Raw genomic sequence first — 23,683 nt, forward strand, 5'->3', positions numbered from 1 at the left:
ATTTATTTTTATATGATACTTTCTGCGCATTTAAGAAATTAAATCATCATCTCTCACTAGTGCTTTATATGACAAATATTACTAGCTAACATGACCGGAATGGCATCGTAACGAATGAAGAAATGTACAGAAAAGCAAATGTAATGTTCATATAAGAATTTGGATTTAGACTCCCCGAAGCTGCCCACCCAAATATATACACACTGATCTTAAAATGTTGATGGTAAAGTACATACTAAAATGTCTATTAAGAAAATAATTTACCTTGGCTGTGTACAAGAAGCAGTGTAAAAATGCTCACTATCTGGTTGTCCCACACGTTTGCCTTTTGCAGTCAGGTGATCGGAGCTGGGACACCTGTGTGCAAGCAGGCAAGTTGCAATCCACCTGTTTCGCAGCTTTTTTGAGGAGCACCCAGCATTGCTGCTGATCCTCTGTGTGCCCCCACACATTCTGTCAGCTTTTCTAGGATATTTATCCCATTAAATAAAAATCAGCATTCAAAACAATAATAAAGTATCACACAAGTGCAAAACTAAATAAACACATCTCCCAGGTTGGTAAAATGAGGTTTGTCCTGTCCAGGCTCAGGCTAGCAAGTGCAGGCAGTTGCATCCTGACAGGGAAGACGTGCTGACACAGGATCAAAAGCTTTCCAGGTCTCCAGTAACCAACCATACAATAAACTGTTAAACAGTCACAAGACTCAGCCATATGTTTGGCAGGAGGCAGGACCTCAGTTTGGACCCCACCCTCTGCAGCAAGGTTGCTTTAACATTGGCCAGCCAGCTAGATGACCGTCATGTGAGAAGTAGTCATGTGACAATGCAGCTCTACTACTCACCAGCATTTTCTGTAGTCAGTCACACAGCCACTGCAGCCTCAAGAGTGTGCAGTCCCTGACACGCTGCACAGGAGTGGGAAACGTTAAAGGGATAGCCAGTAAAGGATAACTGGATAGATATAAATAGCAACAGGAAGTCTCAAACTTAGGTTTATTACAGGGTGAATTAAAAGCAACATTCGTAGCATTTACTTACTATTGACTATTTATCAAAACATGTGCAATGTAACGTACTGCATATAAATAATAGGTGTGGTTTCTTTTCTACAGTATATATACACCATGAGAAACTACCATCCACCCATAGTTAAAAACAACTAACTGTACATTTCATAGTTATTAAATAATCTCCATAGTTCCATTTCAAAACTACCATCACTAGCAAAAAACAAAAATGGCATATCCATTTTCTAAATACGAGGTACAGATCTCACAAATTAAATTTTGTGTACTCGTCTAAGGTTTGGCACACACATTTAATAGCGGACCTGCCATCGCGCTGACAGAGCGGCCAATTCAGGAAAGTATACACACTAGTCACGTGCGGTGGTGGGAGGCAGAGCCTTTCCTGTCATACTAACGTTTGTGCCAGAGTTTTGACTGTATAAAGTATATGAAAAATACAAATACTTTGTTTGAAATATCTTCTTTACATTATTCTAATCATTTTTATAGCCATAACTCTGGAGTAAAAAGTCTATGGCAGCTTTCCGCACATCTCTGATCAAAACCCACCAAATTTCCAGGAGTTTATACTGCTGCACCTGTGTATAGTGTCCAGATGTACCCTTTGGATCATATATATTGCATGTAAATCTAGCTCTGGTGCTAACTCACCGCACGTCCCTGATACACACTTATAAACCACCACTACTCAATGTGTCGTTCAGGACACCCAGCTGGCAAGACATTTGAATTTGCATTCCCAGCTGTGATGTCAGCGCCTGCAGCAAGTGTACACCGACCACCCGTACACACAGCCAGATGCGCAAATATATCTCAAGATACAGTATAGCGGCCATCGGCTGTGCTGCACAATCAACACGATATGTCTGTGAACGACATTGTTTGCCGATACATCGCCTAGTGTATACCCAGCTTTAGAAAGATAGAGGTCTGTACTCCACCATGGTGAGTGAGAAGACTTGGGTGCACCCAGCTCAAGAAACAGGCAGAGCTGAGGCAACACCCCCCTGAGTGGAAGCAGGTATCCTGCCCCTGGGCCATCCCCCGATCCAGCCTGGGATCTCCCAACCAGCAGCACAGACACAGGGCAGACAAGGGCCGCGAGTCTACTTCGTCAGTGAGTAGGGACTATGGCATTAGGAGGGTAGGGACCTGGATAGTGATTTGGCTTTTACCTGAATAAGGACAGGCACTGGTGACTGTATATAAGGAGGAATCCTGTATGACGGGGGCAAGGATCTAGGAACAGTATCTTAGGAGGAGGAAAGATACCATAACCTGGGGACAATACAAACCCCAGTCAGCATCGGAGAGAAATTATATAAAGATAATAGCTCAGAGACTCTTCTACAGACAAAGTCACAACTCCACTGTCTGCATTAGTTTCGTATCTCATCAGTGAGTAAAACTGCCATCTAAAATAATTACAAATACAATTATTTCTAAATATTTTTATTAGTTTTAGCATCCCTTAGAATAAGATCTGCTCAGCAGACCCTTGTCTAATTGCTGGGAGGCCAACTGTGGAGAAAAAAAATTGTGTCCCTCCGTTCAAAGTAATTTCCTTAAATCAGAGTTTACATTTATAAAGCACTAAAAAAATAAATTCACTTTTAGTTCTTTTCATTAAGAGGATACTTTTACAGGTTCAGCAATACTGAACCTTCCAACTGCATGTAAGCTGCATGGAACCACTAACAATTGGCGGTGATTATCATAAACAATGTCGATTAAGGGGTATATGCAATTGCGGTCAAATTGCCGCAAATGTCGAAAAACGGGACATTTTCGACACAAAAAACCAGTCAAATTGGATTCGATAATGCAATACAGTACTTTTCGTCAAAAAAACTGCCGTTTCAGATTCGACTTTTTGAAATTCGACATGTCTGCACTGGTAAAAATGCGGCTTTTCAACAAAAGTATATTCAATTGAAGACTGTCGATTCGACAACAGTGCTTTTCGACAGTAATTTCGTCAATTTCATTCCGCCTCACTTTGCTGGCGGAATCTAATAAAAAAAAATGTAAAACATGTTTTTTTTTTTTGTTTTTTTATTATTGCTAATAGCATATCTATATTAGAAGGGATTATGTACTTGGCTTGTCTATTAGGAGACACAAGTATTATTTATATATTTTTTAAAAATAAGAATTTACTTACCGATAATTCTATTTCTCGGAGTCCGTAGTGGATGCTGGGGTTCCTGAAAGGACCATGGGGAATAGCGGCTCCGCAGGAGACAGGGCACAAAAAGTAAAGCTTTAGGATCAGGTGGTGTGCACTGGCTCCTCCCCCTATGACCCTCCTCCAAGCCTCAGTTAGGATACTGTGCCCGGACGAGCGTACACAATAAGGAAGGATTTTGAATCCCGGGTAAGACTCATACCAGCCACACCAATCACACTGTACAACCTGTGATCTGAACCCAGTTAACAGTATGATAACAGCGGAGCCTCTGAAAAGATGGCTCACAACAATAATAACCCGATTTTTGTAACTATGTACAAGTAATGCAGATAATCCGCACTTGGGATGGGCGCCCAGCATCCACTACGGACTCCGAGAAATAGAATTATCGGTAAGTAAATTCTTATTTTCTCTATCGTCCTAGTGGATGCTGGGGTTCCTGAAAGGACCATGGGGATTATACCAAAGCTCCCAAACGGGCGGGAGAGTGCGGATGACTCTGCAGCACCGAATGAGAGAACTCCAGGTCCTCCTTAGCCAGGGTATCAAATTTGTAGGATTTTACAAAGGTGTTTGCCCCTGACTAAATAGCCGCTCGGCAAAGTTGTAAAGCCGAGACCCCTCGGGCAGCCGCCCAAGATGAGCCCACCTTCCTTGTGGAATGGGCATTTACATATTTTGGCTGTGGCAGGCCTGCCACAGAATGTGCAAGCTGAATTGTATTACACATCCAACTAGCAATAGTCTGCTTAGAAGCAAGAGCACCCAGTTTGTTGGGTGCATACAGGATAACAGCAAGTCAGTTTTCCTGACTCCAGCCGTCCTGGAACCTATACTTTCAGGGCCCTGACAACATCCAGCAACTTGGAGTCCTCCAAGTCCCCAGTAGGCGCAAGGCACCACAATAAGCTGGTTCAGGTGAAACACTGACACCACCTTAGGGAGAGAACTGGGGACGAGTCCGCAGCTCTGCCCTGTCCGAATGGACAAACAGATATGGGCTTTTTTGAGAAAAAAACCCACCAATTTGACACTCGCCTGGCCCAGGCCAGGGCCAAGAGCATGGTCACTTTTCATGTGAGATGCTTCAAATCCACAGATTTGACTGGTTTTAAACCAATGTGATTTGAGGAATCCCAGAACTACGTTGAGATCCCACAGTGCCACTGGAGGCACAAAAGGGGGTTGTATATGCAATACTCCCTTGACAAACTTCTGGACTTCAGGAACTGAAGCCAATTCTTTCTGGAAGAAAATCGACAGGGCCGAAATTTGAACCTTAATGGGCCCCAATTTGAGGCCCATAGACACTCCTGTTTGCAGGAAATGCAGGAATCGACCGAGTTGAAATTTCTTCGTGGGGCCTTCCTGGCCTCACACCACGCAACATATTTTCGCCACATGTGGTGATAATGTTGTGCGGTCACCTCCTTCCTGGCTTTGACCAGGGTAGGAATGACCTCTTCCGGAATGCCTTTTTCCCTTAGGATCCGGCGTTCCACCGCCATGCCGTCAAACGCAGCTGCGGTAAGTCTTGGAACAGACATGGTACTTGCTGAAGCAAGTCCCTTCTTAGCGGCAGAGGCCATAAGTCCTCTGTGAGCATCTCTTGAAGTACCGGGTACCAAGTCCTTCTTGGCCAATCCGGAGCCATGAGTATAGTTCTTACTCCTCTACGTCTTATAATTCTCAGTACCTTAGGTATGAGAAGCAGAGGAGGGAACACATACACCGACTGGTACACCCACGGTGTTACCAGAACGTCCACAGCTATTGCCTGAGGGTCTCTTGACCTGGCGCAATACCTGTCCCGTTTTTTGTTCAGACGGGACGCCATCATGTCCACCTTTGGTATTTCCCAACGGTTCACAATCATGTGGAAAAACTTCCCGATGAAGTTTCCACTCTCCCGGGTGGAGGTCGTGCCTGCTGAGGAAGTCTGCTTCCCAGTTTCCACTCCCGGAATGAAACACTGCTGACAGTGCTATCACATGATTTTCCGCCCAGCGAAAAGTCCTTGCAGTTTTTGCCATTGCCCTCCTGCTTTTTGTGCCGCCCTGTCTGTTTACGTGGGCGACTGCCGTGATGTTTTTCCCACTGGATCAATACCGGCTGACCTTGAAGCAGAGGTCTTGCTAAGCTTAGAGCATTATAAATTTACCCTTAGCTCCAGTATATTTATGTGGAGAAAAGTCTCCAGACTTGATCACACTCCCTGGAAATTTTTTCCTTGTGTGACTGCTCCCCAGCCTCTCGGGCTGGCCTCCGTGGTCACCAGCATCCAATCCTGAATGCCGAATCTGCGGCCCTCTAGAAGATGAGCACTCTGTAACCACCACAGGAGAGACACCCTTGTCCTTGGATATAGGGTTATCCGCTGATGCATCTGAAGATGCGATCCGGACCATTTGTCCAGCAGATCCCACTGAAAAGTTCTTGCGTGAAATCTGCCGAATGGAATTGCTTCGTAGGAAGCCACCATTTTTACCAGGACCCTTGTGCAATGATGCACTGACACTTTTCCTGGTTTTAGGAGGTTCTTGACTAGCTCGGATAACTCCCTGGCTTTCTCTTCCGGGAGAAACACCTTTTTCTGGACTGTGTCCAGAATCATCCCTAGGCACAGCAGACGTGTCGTCAGGATCAGCTGCGATTTTGGAATATTTAGAATCCATCCGTGCTGTTGTAGCAGTATCCGAGATAGTGCTACTCCGACCTCCAACTGTTCCCTGGACTTTGCCCTTATCAGGAGATCATCCAAGTAAGGGGTAAATAAGAATTTACTTACCGATAATTCTATTTCTCGGAGTCCGTAGTGGATGCTGGGGTTCCTGAAAGGACCAAGGGGATAGCGGCTCCGCAGGAGACAGGGCACAAAAAGTAAAGCTTTACGATCAGGTGGTGTGTACTGGCTCCTCCCCCTATGACCCTCCTCCAAGCCTCAGTTAGGTACTGTGCCCGGACGAGCGTACACAATAAGGAAGGATTTATGAATCCCGGGTAAGACTCATACCAGCCACACCAATCACACCGTACAACCTGTGATCTAAACCCAGTTAACAGTATGATAACAGCGGAGCCTCTGAAAAGATGGCTCACAACAATAATAACCCGATTTTTGTAACTATGTACAAGTAATGCAGATAATCCGCACTTGGGATGGGCGCCCAGCATCCACTACGGACTCCGAGAAATAGAATTATCGGTAAGTAAATTCTTATTTTCTCTATCGTCCTAGTGGATGCTGGGGTTCCTGAAAGGACCATGGGGATTATACCAAAGCTCCCAAACGGGCGGGAGAGTGCGGATGACTCTGCAGCACCGAATGAGAGAACTCCAGGTCCTCCTTAGCCAGGGTATCAAATTTGTAGAATTTTACAAACGTGTTCTCCCCCGACCACGTAGCCGCTCGGCAGAGTTGTAATGCCGAGACCCCTCGGGCAGCCGCCCAAGAAGAACCCACCTTCCTTGTGGAGTGGGCTTTTACCGATTTTGGCTGTGGCAGGCCTGCCACAGAATGTGCAAGCTGAATCGTACTACAAATCCAGCGAGCAATAGTCTGCTTAGACGCAGGAGCGCCCAACTTGTTGGGAGCATATAGTATAAACAGCGAGTCAGATTTCCTGACTCCAGCTGTCCTTGAAATGTATATTTTTAAAGCTCTGACAACGTCCAACAACTTGGAGTCCTCCAAGTCGCTTGTAGCCGCAGGCACTACAATAGGTTGGTTCAGATGAAATGCTGACACCACCTTAGGGAGAAAATGCGGACGAGTCCGCAGTTCTGCCCTGTCCGAATGGAAAATCAGATATGGGCTTTTGTAAGATAAAGCTGCCAGTTCTGACACTCTCCTGGCCGAAGCCAGGGCTAGTAGCATGGTCACTTTCCATGTGAGATATTTCAAATCCACAGTTTTTAGTGGTTCAAACCAATGAGATTTGAGAAAGTCCAAAACAACATTGAGATCCCACGGTGCCACTGGAGGCACCACAGGGGGCTGTATATGCAGCACTCCCTTAACAAAAGTCTGGACTTCAGGAACTGAAGCCAATTCTTTTTGGAAGAAAATCGACAGGGCCGAAATTTGAACCTTAATAGATCCCAATTTGAGACCCATAGACAATCCTGATTGCAGGAAATGTAGGAATCGACCCAGTTGAAATTCCTCCGTCGGAGCACTCCGATCCTCGCACCACGCAACATATTTTCGCCAAATGCGGTGATAATGTTGCGCGGTTACTTCCTTCCTTGCTTTAATCAAAGTAGGAATGACTTCTTCCGGCATGCCTTTTTCCTTTAGGATCCGGCGTTCAACCGCCATGCCGTCAAACGCAGCCGCGGTAAGTCTTGAAACAGACAGGGACCCTGCTGAAGCAAGTCCCTTCTCAGAGGTAGAGGCCACGGATCTTCCGTGATCATCTCTTGAAGTTCCGGGTACCAAGTCCTTCTTGGCCAATCCGGAACCACTAGTATCGTTCTTACGCCTCTTTGCCGTATAATTCTCAATACTTTTGGTATGAGAGGCAGAGGAGGAAACACATACACCGACTGGTACACCCAAGGCGTTACCAGCGCGTCCACAGCTATTGCCTGCGGATCTCTTGACCTGGCGCAATACCTGTCCAGTTTTTTGTTGAGGCGAGACGCCATCATGTCCACCATTGGTCTTTCCCAACGGGTTACCAGCATGTGGAAAACTTCTGGATGAAGTCCCCACTCTCCCGGGTGAAGGTCGTGTCTGCTGAGGAAGTCTGCTTCCCAGTTGTCCACTCCCGGGATGAACACTGCTGACAGTGCTATCACATGATTCTCTGCCCAGCGAAGAATCCTTGCAGCTTCTGCCATTGCACTCCTGCTTCTTGTGCCGCCCTGTCTGTTCACATGGGCGACTGCCGTGATGTTGTCCGACTGGATCAACACCGGTTTTCCTTGAAGCAGAGGTTCTGCCTGGCTTAGAGCATTGTAGATTGCTCTTAGTTCCAGAATGTTTATGTGAAGAGACGTTTCCAGGCTCGACCACACGCCCTGGAAGTTTCTTCCTTGTGTGACTGCTCCCCAGCCTCTCAGGCTGGCGTCCGTGGTCACCAGGATCCAATCCTGTATGCCGAATCTGCGGCCCTCCAATAGATGAGCACTCTGCAACCACCACAGAAGAGATACCCTTGTCCTTGGAGACAGGGTTATCCCCTGGTGCATCTGAAGATGCGACCCTGACCATTTGTCCAACAGATCCCTCTGGAAAATTCTTGCGTGGAATCTGCCGAATGGAATTGCTTCGTAAGAAGCCACCATTTTTCCCAGGACTCTTGTGCATTGATGTACAGACACCTTTCCTGGTTTTAGGAGGTTCCTGACAAGCTCGGATAACTCCTTGGCTTTTTCCTCCGGGAGAAAAACCTTTTTCTGAACCGTGTCCAGAATCATCCCTAGGAACAGCAGACGTGTTGTCGGAATTAACTGGGATTTTGGAATATTCAGAATCCACCCGTGCTGTTTTAGCACTTCTTGAGACAGTGCTAATCCCATCTCTAGCTGTTCTCTGGACCTTGCCCTTATTAGGAGATCGTCCAAGTATGGGATAATTAATACGCCTTTTCTTCGAAGAAGAAACATCATCTCGGCCATTACCTTGGTAAAGACCCGAGGTGCCGTGGACAATCCGAACGGCAGCGTCTGAAACTGATAGTGACAGTTCTGTACGACGAACCTGAGGTACCCCTGGTGTGAGGGGTAAATTGGAACGTGGAGATACGCATCCTTGATGTCCAAGGATACCATAAAGTCCCCTTCTTCCAGGTTCGCTATCACTGCTCTGAGTGACTCCATCTTGAACTTGAACTTCTTTATGTACAGGTTCAAGGATTTCAGATTTAGAATAGGTCTTACCGAGCCATCCGGCTTCGGTACCACAAATAGAGTGGAATAATACCCCTTTCCTTGTTGTAAAAGGGGTACCTTGACTATCACCTGCTGAGAGTACAGCTTGTGAATGGCTTCCAAGACCGTCACCCTGTCGGAGGGGGATGTTGGTAAAGCAGACTTCAGGAAACGGCGAGGTGGATCCGTCTCTAGTTCCAACCTGTACCCCTGAGATATTATCTGCAGGATCCAGGGATCTACCTGCGAGTGAGCCCACTGCGCGCTGAAATTCTTGAGACGACCCCCCACCGCCCCCGAGTCCGCTTGAGAAGCCCCAGCGTCATGCTGAGGCTTTTGTAGAAGCGGGGGAGGGCTTCTGTTCCTGGGAAGGAGCTGCCTGTTGCTGTCTCTTCCCCCTTCCTCTGCCTCGTGGCAGATATGAATATCCCTTTGCTCTCTTGTTTTTAAAGGAACGAAAGGGCTGCGGTTGAAAAGTCGGTGTCTTTTTCTGTTGGGGAGTGACTTGAGGTAAAAAGGTGGATTTCCCGGCTGTAGCCGTGGCCACCAAATCCGATAGACCGACACCAAATAACTCCTCCCCTTTATACGGCACAACTTCCATATGCCGTTTTGAGTCCGCATCGCCTGACCACTGTCGCGTCCATAAACTTCTTCTGGCCGAAATGGACATAGCACTTACCCGTGATGCCAGTGTGCAGATATCCCTCTGTGCATCACGCATATAAAGAAATGCATCCTTTATTTGCTCTAAAGACAGTAAAACATTGTCCCTATCCAGGGTATCAATATTTTCAATCAGGGACTCTGACCAAGCTACCCCAGCACTGCACATCCAGGCTGTCGCTATAGCTGGTCGTAGTATAACACCTGTATGTGTGTATATACTTTTTTGGATATTTTCCATCCTCCTATCTGCTGGATCTTTAAGTGCGGCCGTCTCAGGAGAGGGTAACGCCACTTGTTTTGATAAGCGTGTGAGCGCCTTGTCCACCCTAGGAGGTGTTTCCCAGCGCGCCCTAACCTCTGGCGGGAAAGGGTATAAAGCCAATAACTTCTTTGAAATTAGCATTTTTTTATCGGGGGCAACCCACGCTTCATCACACACCTCATTTAATTCATCTGATTCAGGAAAAACTATAGGTAGTTTTTTCACACCCCACATGATACCCTGTTTTGTGGTACCTGTAGTATCAGCAATATGTAACGCCTCCTTCATTGCCAAAATCATATAACGTGTGGCCCTACTAGAAAATACGGTTGATTCGTCACCGTCGCCACTGGAATCAGTGCCTGTGTCTGGGTCTGTGTCGACCGACTGAGGCAAAGGGCGTTTTACAGCCCCTGACGGTGTTTGAGGCGCCTGGACAGGCACTAATTGATTGTCCGGCCGTCTCATGTCGTCAAACGACTGCTTTAGCGTGTTGACACTATCCCGTAATTCCATAAATAAAGGCATCCATTCTGGTGTCGACCCCCTAGGAGGTGACATCCCCCTATTTGGCAATTGCTCCGCCTCCACACCAATATCGTCCTCATACATGTCGACACACACGTACCGTCACACAGCAGACACACAGGGAATGCTCTTAACGAAGACAGGACCCCACTAGCCCTTTGGGGAGACAGAGGGAGAGTTTGCCAGCACACACCAAAAGCGCTATATATGACAGGGATAGCCTTATAATAAGTGCTCCCTGTATAGCTGCTTTAATAATATAGTTTTGCCACAATTTTGCCCCCCCTCTCTTGTTTTACCCTGTTTCTGTAGTGCAGTGCAGGGGAGAGCCTGGGAGCCTTCCTGACCAGCGGAGCGGTGTGAGGAAAATGGCGCTGTGTGCTGAGGAGATAGGCCCCGCCCCTTTTTCGGCGGGCTCGTCTCCCGCTCTTTAGTGGATTCTGGCAGGGGTTAAATATCTCCATATAGCCCCCGTAGGCTATATGTGAGGTATTTTTAGCCAAAAAAGGTTTTCATTTGCCTCCCAGGGCGCCCCCCTCCCAGCGCCCTGCACCCTCAGTGACTGTCGTGTGAAGTGTGCTGAGAGGAAAATGGCGCACAGCTGCAGTGCTGTGCGCTACCTTAAGAAGACTGAGGAGTCTTCTGCCGCCGATTCTGGACCTCTTCTCGTTTCAGCATCTGCAAGGGGGGCGGCGGCGAGGCTCCGGTGACCATCCAGGCTGTACCTGTGATCGTCCCTCTGGAGCTAATGTCCAGTAGCCAAGAAGCCAATCCATCCTGCACGCAGGTGAGTTCACTTCTTCTCCCCTAAGTCCCTCGTTGCAGTGATCCTGTTGCCAGCAGGACTCACTGTAAAATAAAAAACCTAAGCTAAACTTTTCTAAGCAGCTCTTTAGGAGAGCCACCTAGATTGCACCCTTCTCGGCCGGGCACAAAAATCTAACTGAGGCTTGGAGGAGGGTCATAGGGGGAGGAGCCAGTACACACCACCTGATCGTAAAGCTTTACTTTTTGTGCCCTGTCTCCTGCGGAGCCGCTATCCCCTTGGTCCTTTCAGGAACCCCAGCATCCACTAGGACGATAGAGAAATTAAGATGCCTTTTCTTCGAAGAAGAATCATCATTTCGGCCATTACCTTGGTAAAGACCCGGGGTGCCGTGGACAATCCAAACGGCAGCGTCTGAAACTGACAGTGACAGTTCTATACCACGAACCTGAGGTACCCTTAGTGAGAAGGGCAAATTTGGGACATGGAGGTAAGCATCCCTGATGTCCCGGGACACTATATAGTCCCCTTCTTCCTGGTTCGTTATCACTGCTCTGAGTGACTCCATCTTGATTTGAACCTTTGTAAGTGTTCAAATTTTTTTTTTTAGATTTAGAATAGGTCTCACCTAGCCTTCTGGCTTCAGTACCACAATATAGTGTGGAATAATACCCCTTTCCTTGTTGTAGGAGGGGTAATTTGATTATCACCTGCTGGGAATACAGCTTGTGAATTTTTTCCCAAACTGCCTCCTTGTCGGAGGGATACCTTGGTAAAGCAGACTTCAGGAGCCTGCGAGGGGGAAACGTTTCGACATTCCAATCTGTACCCCTGGGATACTACTTGTAGGATCCAGGGGTCCTGTACGGTCCCAGCGTCATGCTGAGAGCTTGGCAGAAGCGGTGGAAGGCTTCTGTTCCTGGGAATGGGCTGCCTGCTGCAGTCTTCTTCCCTTTCCTCTATCCCTGGGCAAATATGACTCTTATAGGGACGAAAGGACTGAGGCTGAAAAGACGGTGTCTTTTTCTGCAGAGATGTGACTTAGGGTAAAAACGGTGGATTTTCCAGCAGTTGCCGTGGCCACCAGGTCCGATGGACCGACCCCAAATAACTCCTCTTCCTTTATACGGCAATACACCTTTGTGCCGTTTGGAATCTGCATCACCTGACCACTGTCGTGTCCATAAACATCTTCTGGCAGATATGGACATCGCACTTACTCTTGATGCCAGAGTGCAAATATCCCTCTGTGCATCTCGCATATATAGAAATGCATCCTTTAAATGCTCTATAGTCAATAAAATACTGTCCCTGTCAAGGGTATCAATATTTTTAGTCAGGGAATCCGACCAAGCCACCCCAGCTCTGCACATCCAGGCTGAGGCGATCGCTGGTCGCAGTATAACACCAGTATGTGTGTATATACTTTTATATGATATTTTCCAGCCTCCTGTCAGCTGGCTCCTTGAGGACGGCCCTATCTATAGACGGTACCGCCACTTGTTTTGATAAGCGTGTGAGCGCCTTATCCACCCTAAGGGGTGTTTCCCAACGCGCCCTAACTTCTGGCGGGAAAGGGTATACCGCCAATAATTTTCTATCGGGGGGAACCCACGCATCATCACACACTTCATTTAATTTATCTGATTCAGGAAAAACTACAGGTAGTTTTTTCACATCCCACATAATACCCTCTTTTGTGGTACTTGTAGTATCAGAAATATGTAACACCTCCTTCATTGCCCTTAACGTGTGGCCCTAATAAGGAATACGTTTGTTTATTCACCGTCGACACTGGATTCAGTGTCCGTGTCTGTGTCGACCGACTAAGGTAAACGGGCGTTTTAAAACCCCTGACGGTGTTTTTGAGACGTCTGGACCGGTACTAATTGTTTGTCGGCCGTCTCATGTCGTCAACCGACCTTGCAGCGTGTTGACATTATCACGTAATTCCCTAAATAAGCCATCCATTCCGGTGTCGACTCCCTAGAGAGTGACATCACCATTACAGGCAATTGCTCCGCCTCCTCACCAACATCGTCCTCATACATGTCGACACACACGTACCGACACACAGCACACACACAGGGAATGCTCTGATAGAGGACAGGACCCACTAGCCCTTTGGAGAGACAGAGGGAGAGTTTGCCAGCACACACCAAAAAATGCTATAATTATATAGGGACAACCTTATATAAGTGTTTTCCCTTATAGCATCTTTTTATATATTTCTAACGCCAAATTAGTGCCCCCCCTCTCTGTTTTAACCGTTTCTGTAGTGCAGTGCAGGGGAGAGCCTGGGAGCCTTCCCTCCAGCCTTTCTGTGAGGGAAAATGGCGCTGTGTGCTGAGGAGATAGGCCCCGCCCCTTTTTCGGCGGGCTCGTCTCCCGCTCTTCAACGGATTCTGGCAGGGGTTAAATATCTCCATATAGCCCCCGGAGGCTATATGTGAGGTATTTTTTGCCAAAAAATAGGTTTACATTGCCTCCCAGGGCGCCCCCCTCCCAGCGCCCTGCACCCTCAGTGACTGCCGTGTGAAGTGTGCTGAGAGCAATGGCGCACAGCTGCAGTGCTGTGCGCTACCTTAAGAAGACTGAGGAGTCTTCTGCCGCCGATTCTGGACCTTCTTCTCTTTTCAGCATCTGCAAGGGGGCCGGCGGCGAGGCTCCGGTGACCATCCAGGCTGTACCTGTGATCGTCCCTCTGGAGCTAATGTCCAGTAGCCAAAGAAGCCAATCCATCCTGCACGCAGGTGAGTTCACTTCTTCTCCCCTAAGTCCCTCGTTGCAGTGATCCTGTTGCCAGCAGGACTCACTGTAAAATAAAAAACCTAAGCTAAACTTTTCTAAGCAGCTCTTTAGGAGAGCCACCTAGATTGCACCCTTCTCGGCTGGGCACAAAAATCTAACTGAGGCTTGGAGGAGGGTCATAGGGGGAGGAGCCAGTGCACACCACCTGATCCTAAAGCTTTACTTTTTGTGCCCTGTCTCCTGCGGAGCCGCTATTCCCCATGGTCCTTTCAGGAACCCCAGCATCCACTAGGACGATAGAGAAATAATTGTTTTTTTTTTACTGACTAAAATAATATGGAGAGATCAGAGCACGTTTTTTAGTGGGAAGGGGTGGGAATGGGTTAAAATCCCCCCAAAAAATGTGTGGGGTCCCCCCTCCTAAGCATAACCAGCCTCGGGCTCTTCGAGCCGGTCCTGGTTGTGAAAATACAGGGGGGGGGGGGGGGGGAATTGACAGCCGCTGCATTATCTTCAATGGTGGGAACTTTGCGGTCAGCGGTGAGGTTACCACCATTGAAGATAATGCAGCGGCTGTGCGATGCGCTGTCTGACAGCTCAGACGCGCATAGCCAATCAGGAGAGTGCCACGACGTGGCGCTCCCTGATTGGCTGAAGGGACCCTCTGTGACAGGAGTCACGGGGGGTCTCAGCATTCGGGGAAAGGGGTCCCATGTGTAAACATGGGACCCCTTTCAGTCCGTGGTCCGGGTATGCGGTTTGTTTTTTTGCCAAGTACGTGGATTACAAATTCTGAAGAGGACAGATCTACACTGGATTTAGGTGAGTATAATTTTATTTTCAGGTACACCGTGGATTCTACTTGGAGAAGTGGACAGAGGTCGGCGTATGAACATAGGTAAGTATGTGTGTGTCGGCATGTATGTAATAAAGTTTTACTATCACGGTGTCTGTGTACTGTTTTTATTTGGGTATTTTTTTTGCAGTAGAACTACAGGTACCAGCGGGCCCATTTCCCCCCCGCATGCTGGTACTTGTGATTTTCCAAGTACCAGCTTGCGGGGAGGCTTGCTGGGACTTGTAGTTCTGCTACAAAAAACAATACTCTTTTTTTTTTTTACACAAAGCTATCAGCCCCCCATCCGCAGCCCTTGGATGGGGGGGGACAGCCTCGGGCTTCACCCCTGGGCCCTTGGGTGGCTGGAGGGGGGGGACCCCTTGATTTAAGGGGTCCCCACTCCTCCAGGGTACCCCGGCCAGGGGTGACTAGTTGGGGATTTAATGCAACGGCCGCAGGGACCAGTATAAAAGTGTCCCCCGGCTGTGGCATTATCTCCCCAGCTAGTGGAGCCCGGTGCTGGTGTTAAAAATACGGGGGGAGCCCTACGCTTTTTGTCCCCCGTATTTTTTGCACCAGGCGCAGAGCCCGGTGCTGGTTGTAAAAATACGGGGGATACCCTGTCATTTCCCCCCCCCCGTATTTTTACAACCAGGACCGGCTCAAAGAGCCCGAGGCTGGTTATGCTTAGGAGGGGGGACCCCACGCAATTTTTTTCGGGTTTTTTCTACATTTTTGTGCCGTCCAAAAAGTCGAATCCAGGACGCACATATCCGTCAATTGGTCCGTTTTTCGACAGCGGGACTGTCGAATCCGTTTTTTATTGAATATGTCGAATTCGGGTCCCGGCGAGAGGGTATGCGACTGTCGAATTGTGTCGAATTTAAAAATGGTCGAATTCCAGACGGAATTCGACCGCAATTGCATATACCCCATAGCCTTATGACAACAAGTTTTGAGTACAGAGGTCAAACACCTGGCCAGACATCAAGTCTAACTGTGTCTGCATTAGTGTTATCTATGAGTGTAGTGGCCCGAAACTGGGCCTCCGTACCTGAAAATATTTTGCACATAATGAGACAATCTTTGGTAGGCCATTGTCAAGTCAGGGAAAAGTTCTGCCCACCAAGGGCACTGGGCCAGGATGTCCTACACATCAATCATAGCCAAGGGGAAATGTTCTCCTATCCTTACAGTCCATGATATTCCTATGTCTGGAGCTCTGTGCATGTTATCCGGGGTGTGTGTCAGAGCAGCACTTGGAACTGCTCTTGAGCTCCCAAGTTGTTGCTTGTCATAACCTTTAACTTCGCAAACACCTTGATTAGGGATTGTGGACACATTTGTTAGTAGCCATAGTTTATTATAATGCAAACTAATAAAAGGGGTAAGCAAATTCTCCATATAGATCATCTGTACAGTCCATAGGGCTAATTTACTAAAAATAGATTTCTGATTGATCTAAAATCGATCAACATCAACAGGATGTTTCAAGGACAAAATTCCAGATCTACTAAAAACAAATTTTGGTCGATTATAAATCTGATGTTGACATTGGTAGAGTTTTAAAATCTAAAGTCAGTCAGTTTTTGTCAATTCCATTCAAACGCCACTGCAAATAGACATAAAAAAACAAAAAAACAAAAATCACTTAACACTTCCTGCTGATTTTCTATTGGACAAATAATACCACTTGCAAGAAGCTGATGCGATTCCTCTAATTATGCTTTGCATACATCTCTGGGGCTTCTGCAATTGTTTGCATACATCTCCAATGGTGGGGAGCCTGCGCAGGACCCGTTCTGCACACGCTGAGCCACCTCAGCTGTTTGATTGATTACGGGTGCTATGGCGATCACAACTGCAATTGCGTAATTTTGCAAATCTTCAACAACATGCACAAAAAAAACCCAGCAGCCCTGAAAAGTACAGAGCCATCCAGCGGAGATATCGCAGAGGCACAGCAACTTTGTACACATTCACAGTGCACATGCAGATCCTTCCATAATTGTCAGCTCGAGTAAAAACAGCCATGCAGCATGAACAGAGACGCCACAGGCACGTTGTTTGAGTAGAGATTTGCCAGCGTAGCAAACAACACGCCCCAAATACGGCAGGAACAGGGATGCGTCTTTGCCGCCAGTCCCCCGTCAACACCAACAAATTATGCATGTCAGAGTGAAAGTAACGGCTGCAAGCGGTATCGCTATTAGACTTTTTCGCATGAGCAGTGCGAATCATATGTATCCGCAATTTACCGAAAATCGCTCAATTGCAAAAATATCACCATAGCGTCCATCATCCCTACTTTTATAGGCATCATAATGAGGTTTCATCCAATCCGTTTCAGATGTGTATATTCATTTTAGTGATTTTGGGTCGATTTTGAGTCCGTTTACAAACGGACTACAGTATTAGTAAATGAGAGATTTGTATAGAAATCTAGGGAAAACTACTGATGGTCCATTTGATGGTCTAACGCAGTCTTCTGTAAAGTCTGTTTTAAGTCGAGTTCAATAGTTTTGCCTTTAGTAAATACCCAATTTTCAAAATCGCCAGAAAATCAAAATTGACTTTTCGTAAATTTACCCCACATGTGCTTATATGCCTACAGGTGGTGATCTACAAAAACATTACTGTAAGCCTAATACAAATTTACAAGATAATCTTTTTCTTTTTGTACACAGGATTACATAGAAGTCCCCTTCAGACTCTCCCATGTCGTGCAAGCACCAAGTGCACTTACCAGGAAAATAAAGTAATACCCCTTTTCCACTACTGAGCACGGGTCGCAGCCGGGAGCCTGACACGGGTGTTACCCGGCTGCGTCTGTGCTCAGCCCCCTTCCCTTTCCCACTGCGCTCACCAACCCGGCATATTGCCGGGTTGGTGACGCTGCTAGCGACGCGGCAGGGGCGGCACTGGGAGATCACATGATCTCCCAGCGCCGCCCTTCCATACAGTGTAAACGGGAGCCGTGTCGCATAGACACGGCTTCCGTTTACACTACAACCCTACCCGGATCATTCCCGTGTCCTACCCAGGTAGTTACCCGGGTAGGATTCACGGGTTTACTTGATCCGGGTTTTTACGGGGGGACCCTTCTCCACTAGCAAAAAACACGGGTAAATGCGCGCCCCCGTGCATTTACCCGTGTTTTTTGAGCTAGTGGAAAAGGGGTATTAGTCACAATAGGGCTCTTTATGATGCTTGCCACACTACTTCATAAATATCCAAATCAGGGTGTATTTTTAAAGCTATTTAAGTAGAATATAATAACATCACTCTAAGGGGCACATTCAATTGTGCTCAGAGTTTTGTTTTCCCGAAGGGCTTTTCCTTTTCAAATGAAGGAGAGAAAATGAGCACTGGTGATTTCTATATTTTCTGTTTTCTTGCACCACCAGAGAAAGTCTGATATTTCCTAAAATCATTATTTTTAGGAGAAAAAAAAAAATCAATCACTGGGACTTGCTCTGGAATCCCTGCTACAGTCTGTAACGGTGTCACTGCTAGCGCTGCGTCCCATAATAAGGGTTATGAAATGTTTTTGCCATGTCAACGGACAACACTGTACTCACAGGGATTTAAATGCTGTCCCTAATACTAGATGCCAAAATAGTGATGTCCCTGTCACCAGTTATAACTCTATAAAACACTGTAAGTGGTTACAGTATTGCTGATGGACACGTGTATCCGTGCAGAAATATAATTTATTTTTTATGCTCCCCCTACTGTAAATTAGAAGGCTGTCTCTGAGATCTTATAACAAAGTCCCAGGCTAAAGTCTGATATATCGGTTAGTGGCCGCTGTCTTATTTCCTATCGGCGGTTGTATAATGTAATGTATTTCTGTGATGAAGAGTCACTAAGCACTAAGTACCCTGGTAGTAATAACTGGAGTTTATAGGTATATTAATGTAGGTTTAGCATATAAAACATCTCTGCCATGCACTCTATTCTCTGGCTGTCAAATCCTAAGAGGGCGAAGGGACTGATGCCTCATTTATAATCCATAGCGAATGTTCGGCCACGCGCCCGCTCCACCCAATCCACGCCCAACCTGTGGGAGTGGACGGGACCTGTAGCCACAAGTCTCACTGCCACATCTCCACCCACTATTCAAAACATGCAGAAGTAGGCAGGCACTGTCCGCCTACTTCTGTGACATCACAAGTTGGAGAGAAGTTGCCTGGTGTGCTGAAAAAGTTGGCAGGTCGGCTGGTTTGATGAAAAGTTGGTTAGATGTGTGGAGCACTGTTTTAATTGGACAGACAAGTTGGACGGTTGGAGAGTTGGAGGAAAGTTGGTCTGAAGTTGGTCTGATGTATGGCTAGCATAAGTATTGGTGAGTGAGTGAGTACGTGAGTGAGTGAGTGAGTGACTACTGTGAACCCCGGTGTGTTTGTAGTCTCCATCCCCCCCCCCACCCTGTGTGTGTCTGGAGGCAGCAGCAAGGGGGACTACATCTCCCAGCAGCCCACTCTCCGCCAAGCAGCCACCTCCTCCCCTCCCAGCATCCTCATCTGCAGAGGAAATATGGAGTTGAGATGACCCGCTGCCGCAGAGATCAGCGGCCGCAACACATAAATAAATAATATCAGACTTTGTTTTTTTCATACTAAGACACAAGTACCTTGTGTTGGAGCATAGGATATATATATATATATATATATATATATATATATATATATATATATATATATATATCAAACACAACTATGCAAATGCTCCAGAGGAAGGAACGAGTAACTGCAACATTGCTTTTCTAGTATTTTCTACAGCTTATTACTAAACAGTGTATTTTGTCAATAATGAAAAATAGGGATATAGTTGAAATCTGGTAGAGTCTCTGGAAGGCCATCCCGTACACACTGAATGGTGTGGTAAATCGTTCAGTTGCCACATCCAGAAGCTTGCCGTTGTTCAAAATAATTTCTGATCTGTCTGCATTGCACGCTGAACTGAGATGCAATGAACGACGCATGGAAACACGTGATAGTGCATATACACTGGATGATGTGGCTAATTTATAGCCTAGAATAAATCAAACAAATAAATCTTGTAAGAACACCAACTTACAGCAGTAGTTACTAAGTGTGCCGTGGCACCCTGGGGTGCCTCAGCACACATGCAGGGGTGCCCTGGGTTGGTGGTCCAGGACCAATTCAAATGATTTATGCTCAATGTATGTAATATACCAGCGCTAGCTGTCAAAGCCGGTAGAATTTGTGAATCCGTTGGATGTGCTAGCGGTAGAAGAGCATGCCTCTGCGAGGAGAAAACGAGGAGGACGAATGTAGGTTCTCCTCATATGTTTTTATCAACGAAAAGACATAAGAGCAAATATTTAAAGAACAAATATGAAGAATTCGAAAAGATTAGGATGCAGAGTATTTATGGGCAGAGTTATTGAAATAGTCTAATAATAAATGATTGTCTGATATGGCTAGTGAATACTGAAAGAGTTTGTATGTTGGATAGTTAATTGTCGTGACTGAAAAACACTGAAGGAGTTTTGCAGAATGGATGATTATTAGACGTGGCTGAAGAGCACTGCAGGACTACTGGGAAATCCTCCACGGATAGGACTCCAGGAGACACTGTCCTAAGTGGCAGGTTGTGACCCGCGGGACCTGGGTAACCACTGGCAGTTGTGCAGCAAACGACAGCTGAGGTGACAATTCCGTGGAGCAGAGAATCTAAGGGATACTGAAAGGCACACAGGTGGACCTGTGGGAGCGCAGAGCTAAGTCACCTGTACTGGGACAGAAACCTAAAGTACTGGCAAGGTTTGAAACCGGACTGTCCCCTTTTACCAGAGAGCTCAGCCTGTGGTTGGCTGGAACAGACCACAGACCAAATCCCATTGGCATACTATGAATTGGTTTCCAACTTGGCTGCCCCCAGTACTGCAGACACGCCAGAGAAGTGGGATCTTGCTCAGGCAGCCTCCCTGCACAGTGCTCCAGATCATGGGATTTTACACAGGCAGCCTCCCTGCATAGCGCTCCAGTGGCAGCAGGCCACATAGTCGTCAGCTCCCTCTCAGCTGCAGCACACCAGCGGCCCTCACAGACCTCAAAGATTTTCTGAACTTGGCTGGAGCTGGGTTTCTTGGTATCGGTGATATACCCAGCGACTGGGATCAGTAGTACATTCTCTCACCGGGTGTTTTGGAGGATTTCTTCAAAATCAAGGGACTGCTTCTCCAGGAGAAAATGATCCTCTATTGGTGGACACTGGTAATTATAAAGCTCTGTCCAAAAGAGTCTTTGCCTTTTTAACCCTGAAGCCAACAATTCTATTATGGGCATTTGAAAATGGACACTTTTACAAAAGCTCCTCAAAATTAATTCTGCTAAAACCATTCCGGGTGTTGAACCATATTCAATGCTGATTATTCGACAATATATGTGTTTAACGTTTATTAAAATTGTATTGTTCTATACTCATTATTATATTAGCGCTGCTATTCTTTTTATAAAATACAAAATATGGCAGTAAAAGCATAAAAATGGCAGTGACAAGGTATATGGGAGAAATATAAGGGAAAATGTAGAAAATTCTCTATAGCTAATGTTCAGAAGGCAGTTATGAGTCACTTGAGGCACAACAGCTATCAGTGATCTTGTACCCATCATGAGCGAGAAGACAGTGTCAGAAGCTGAATGGGAAAAGAAAAGACAAGGGGGGTCATTCCGGCCCGATCGCTCGCTGGGTCGGAACTGCGAATGCGCTGGCAGCTTTCGTTGCCTAGCGATTGCCTCTGAGACAGAGGCGGTCGCTGGACACGAGGGGGCTGAACGGCGGCGTTAATCCGCCGTTTAGGGGGAGCGGTCCGGCCAACGCAGGCGTGGCCGGACCGTTGGGGGGGCGTCTGACGCAGCGGCCAGCAGCAAATAACTCCCGGCCAGCCGCAGGAGCTACGCTTTTGTATTTGTGCGGGGGGGGGGGGGGGGGGGGGGGGGCGGACTGACATGCTGGGCGGACTAGCCCTGTGCTGGGCGTCCCCCCGCATGTCAGGGAAGATGATCGTAGCTGTGCTAAATTTAGCTACGGTCAACTCGGAATGACCCCCAAGGAGCACTGGTGGTACAAACAGTGCAAGGAAGGAACAAGAGAAGAGGCTCTGCCCGAATGCTTACATTCTTCAAGGGTGGAGTAAATAGATGGAGTATAAACTGGGAGGTAGATAAGGTGGGTAGAAGGTCTGTAAAAGGTGTTAAGAGGGTGGCAGGCAGGATTTAATGGGGAAAAAAGTGTGTTAATAGAGCTTTTAAAGCTGGGGAGACTGGAAGAAAGTTGGAGGATTGCATTCTAGAGGAGGGGACACTGTAAATCTTGGAGATAGGCATGACAAAGTGACTAGAGTAGAAGTTTGGTGGTAGTCGGATTAGAAACCAAGAAGATGGGAGTGTGGACCGAGATGAGATTGGAGATTTAGGTGGGAAGGAGTGCTTAAAAGGCTTTATATGTAAGGAGTTTGTATTCTGCAGGGGCAAGCAAATGCAGTTAGAGGGGGAAGGCTGATGCAATACATCGAGAGAGGAAAATGAGGTGGCCTGCAACATTAAGGAAAGTTTGGAGAGGAGAGAGGGCTCAGTGGGAAACCAGAAAAAAGAAGGCCACCCTGAGTCTTGTATCTACCAATCAGCCGGGTGGTTGGCACATCACTACCAGTAGCACACGCAGGTGGGGTTTCTGGTTACCCAGAAACCCCCCCCCCCCTGATGGACTGAATTCCTCGTTTTAGAGACGGAGACAGCTGTGTCTCCGTCTCAAAGAAAGCCGCGATCGCAGCTATCGGTGCAGGGAGATCTGTCCCTTCCGCTTTCTGCCTACACTGGAGGGTCTGGCGGCGAGTGGGAGCTGCTGCGCAGACAGAGCAGCAGCAACTCCATACAGCATGCCCTTTGTGCTGTGCATCTATGCATGTGTATATATGTATGTTTGGCTGTATATTTAGTTAGCATCTGTTATACTATGCTCATCTGCCTACCAGTGTGTGAACAGTTAATTAAGGTAAAGCACAATTTCACTGTGAGTACATTTTAGTTGTGGACATGTGCAGTGTCCCTCCTCTCCAGCCTTGGGTATGTGTGTTTTTGTTTGTTTAAATGTGCAGTATGTTTGTGTGTGCAATGTATGTGTGCATGTATTTTTTCACACACACACGATGTGTGTGTATATATATATATATATATATATATATATATATATATATATATATATATATATATACATACACACACACTATATATATATATATTTATTTACAAAACTCCAAGTGCCACCTGACTTCTCTCATATATTATATATATATACATATATATATATATATATATATATATAGGCAAAGCAGTCGGCACTCGCAAAATCAACTGTAACAACCAGCCTCCGTGCTGCATTCAAAGTGTCCATACAGTATTCCAGAAAAGAACGGCACTGGAGGCAATGAACTCAAAGAACATGCAGTGTATTTTAAGCGACAGCTGTTTCAGGGCAGAACGCCCTTTCCTCAAGCATTTGGTGTCATTGCTTGAGGAAAGGGCGTTCTGCCCTGAAACAGCTGTCGCTTAAAATACACTGCATGTTCTTTGAGTTCATTGCCTCCAGTGCCGTTCTTTTCTGGAATACTATATATATATATATATATATATATATACACACACACACACACACCCACCAGTAAATCCTGCGTTTGCCCCCGACTACAATTCTCTCTCATGTCGGTGGTGCATGGGTGCTGCCATCTTGATTCCTTTCAG

At 46.8% G+C, this 23,683-nt stretch overlaps 1 protein-coding gene across 5 annotated transcripts in view; it reads right to left on the bottom strand.

Moving 5' to 3' along the window:
- The window catches only part of FNIP2 (folliculin interacting protein 2), a 144,139-nt gene that overhangs the window by 88,220 nt on the left and 32,236 nt on the right, over positions 1-23,683 (bottom strand). For 2 of the 5 annotated variants that reach the window (XM_063920470.1, XM_063920469.1), the window contains exon 1: positions 265-682. The exons of the other annotated variants lie outside the window; for them this stretch is intronic. In XM_063920470.1, the coding sequence (XP_063776540.1) occupies positions 265-452 (188 nt within the window). In that variant the 5' untranslated portion in view covers positions 453-682. Of the gene's footprint in view, positions 1-264; positions 683-23,683 lie in introns of those variants that run through there. 5 annotated transcript variants of the gene reach the window in all.

Source organism: Pseudophryne corroboree, chromosome 1, assembly GCF_028390025.1.
Source record: "Pseudophryne corroboree isolate aPseCor3 chromosome 1, aPseCor3.hap2, whole genome shotgun sequence".
In the NCBI taxonomy this organism is placed as follows: Eukaryota; Metazoa; Chordata; class Amphibia; order Anura; family Myobatrachidae; genus Pseudophryne; species Pseudophryne corroboree.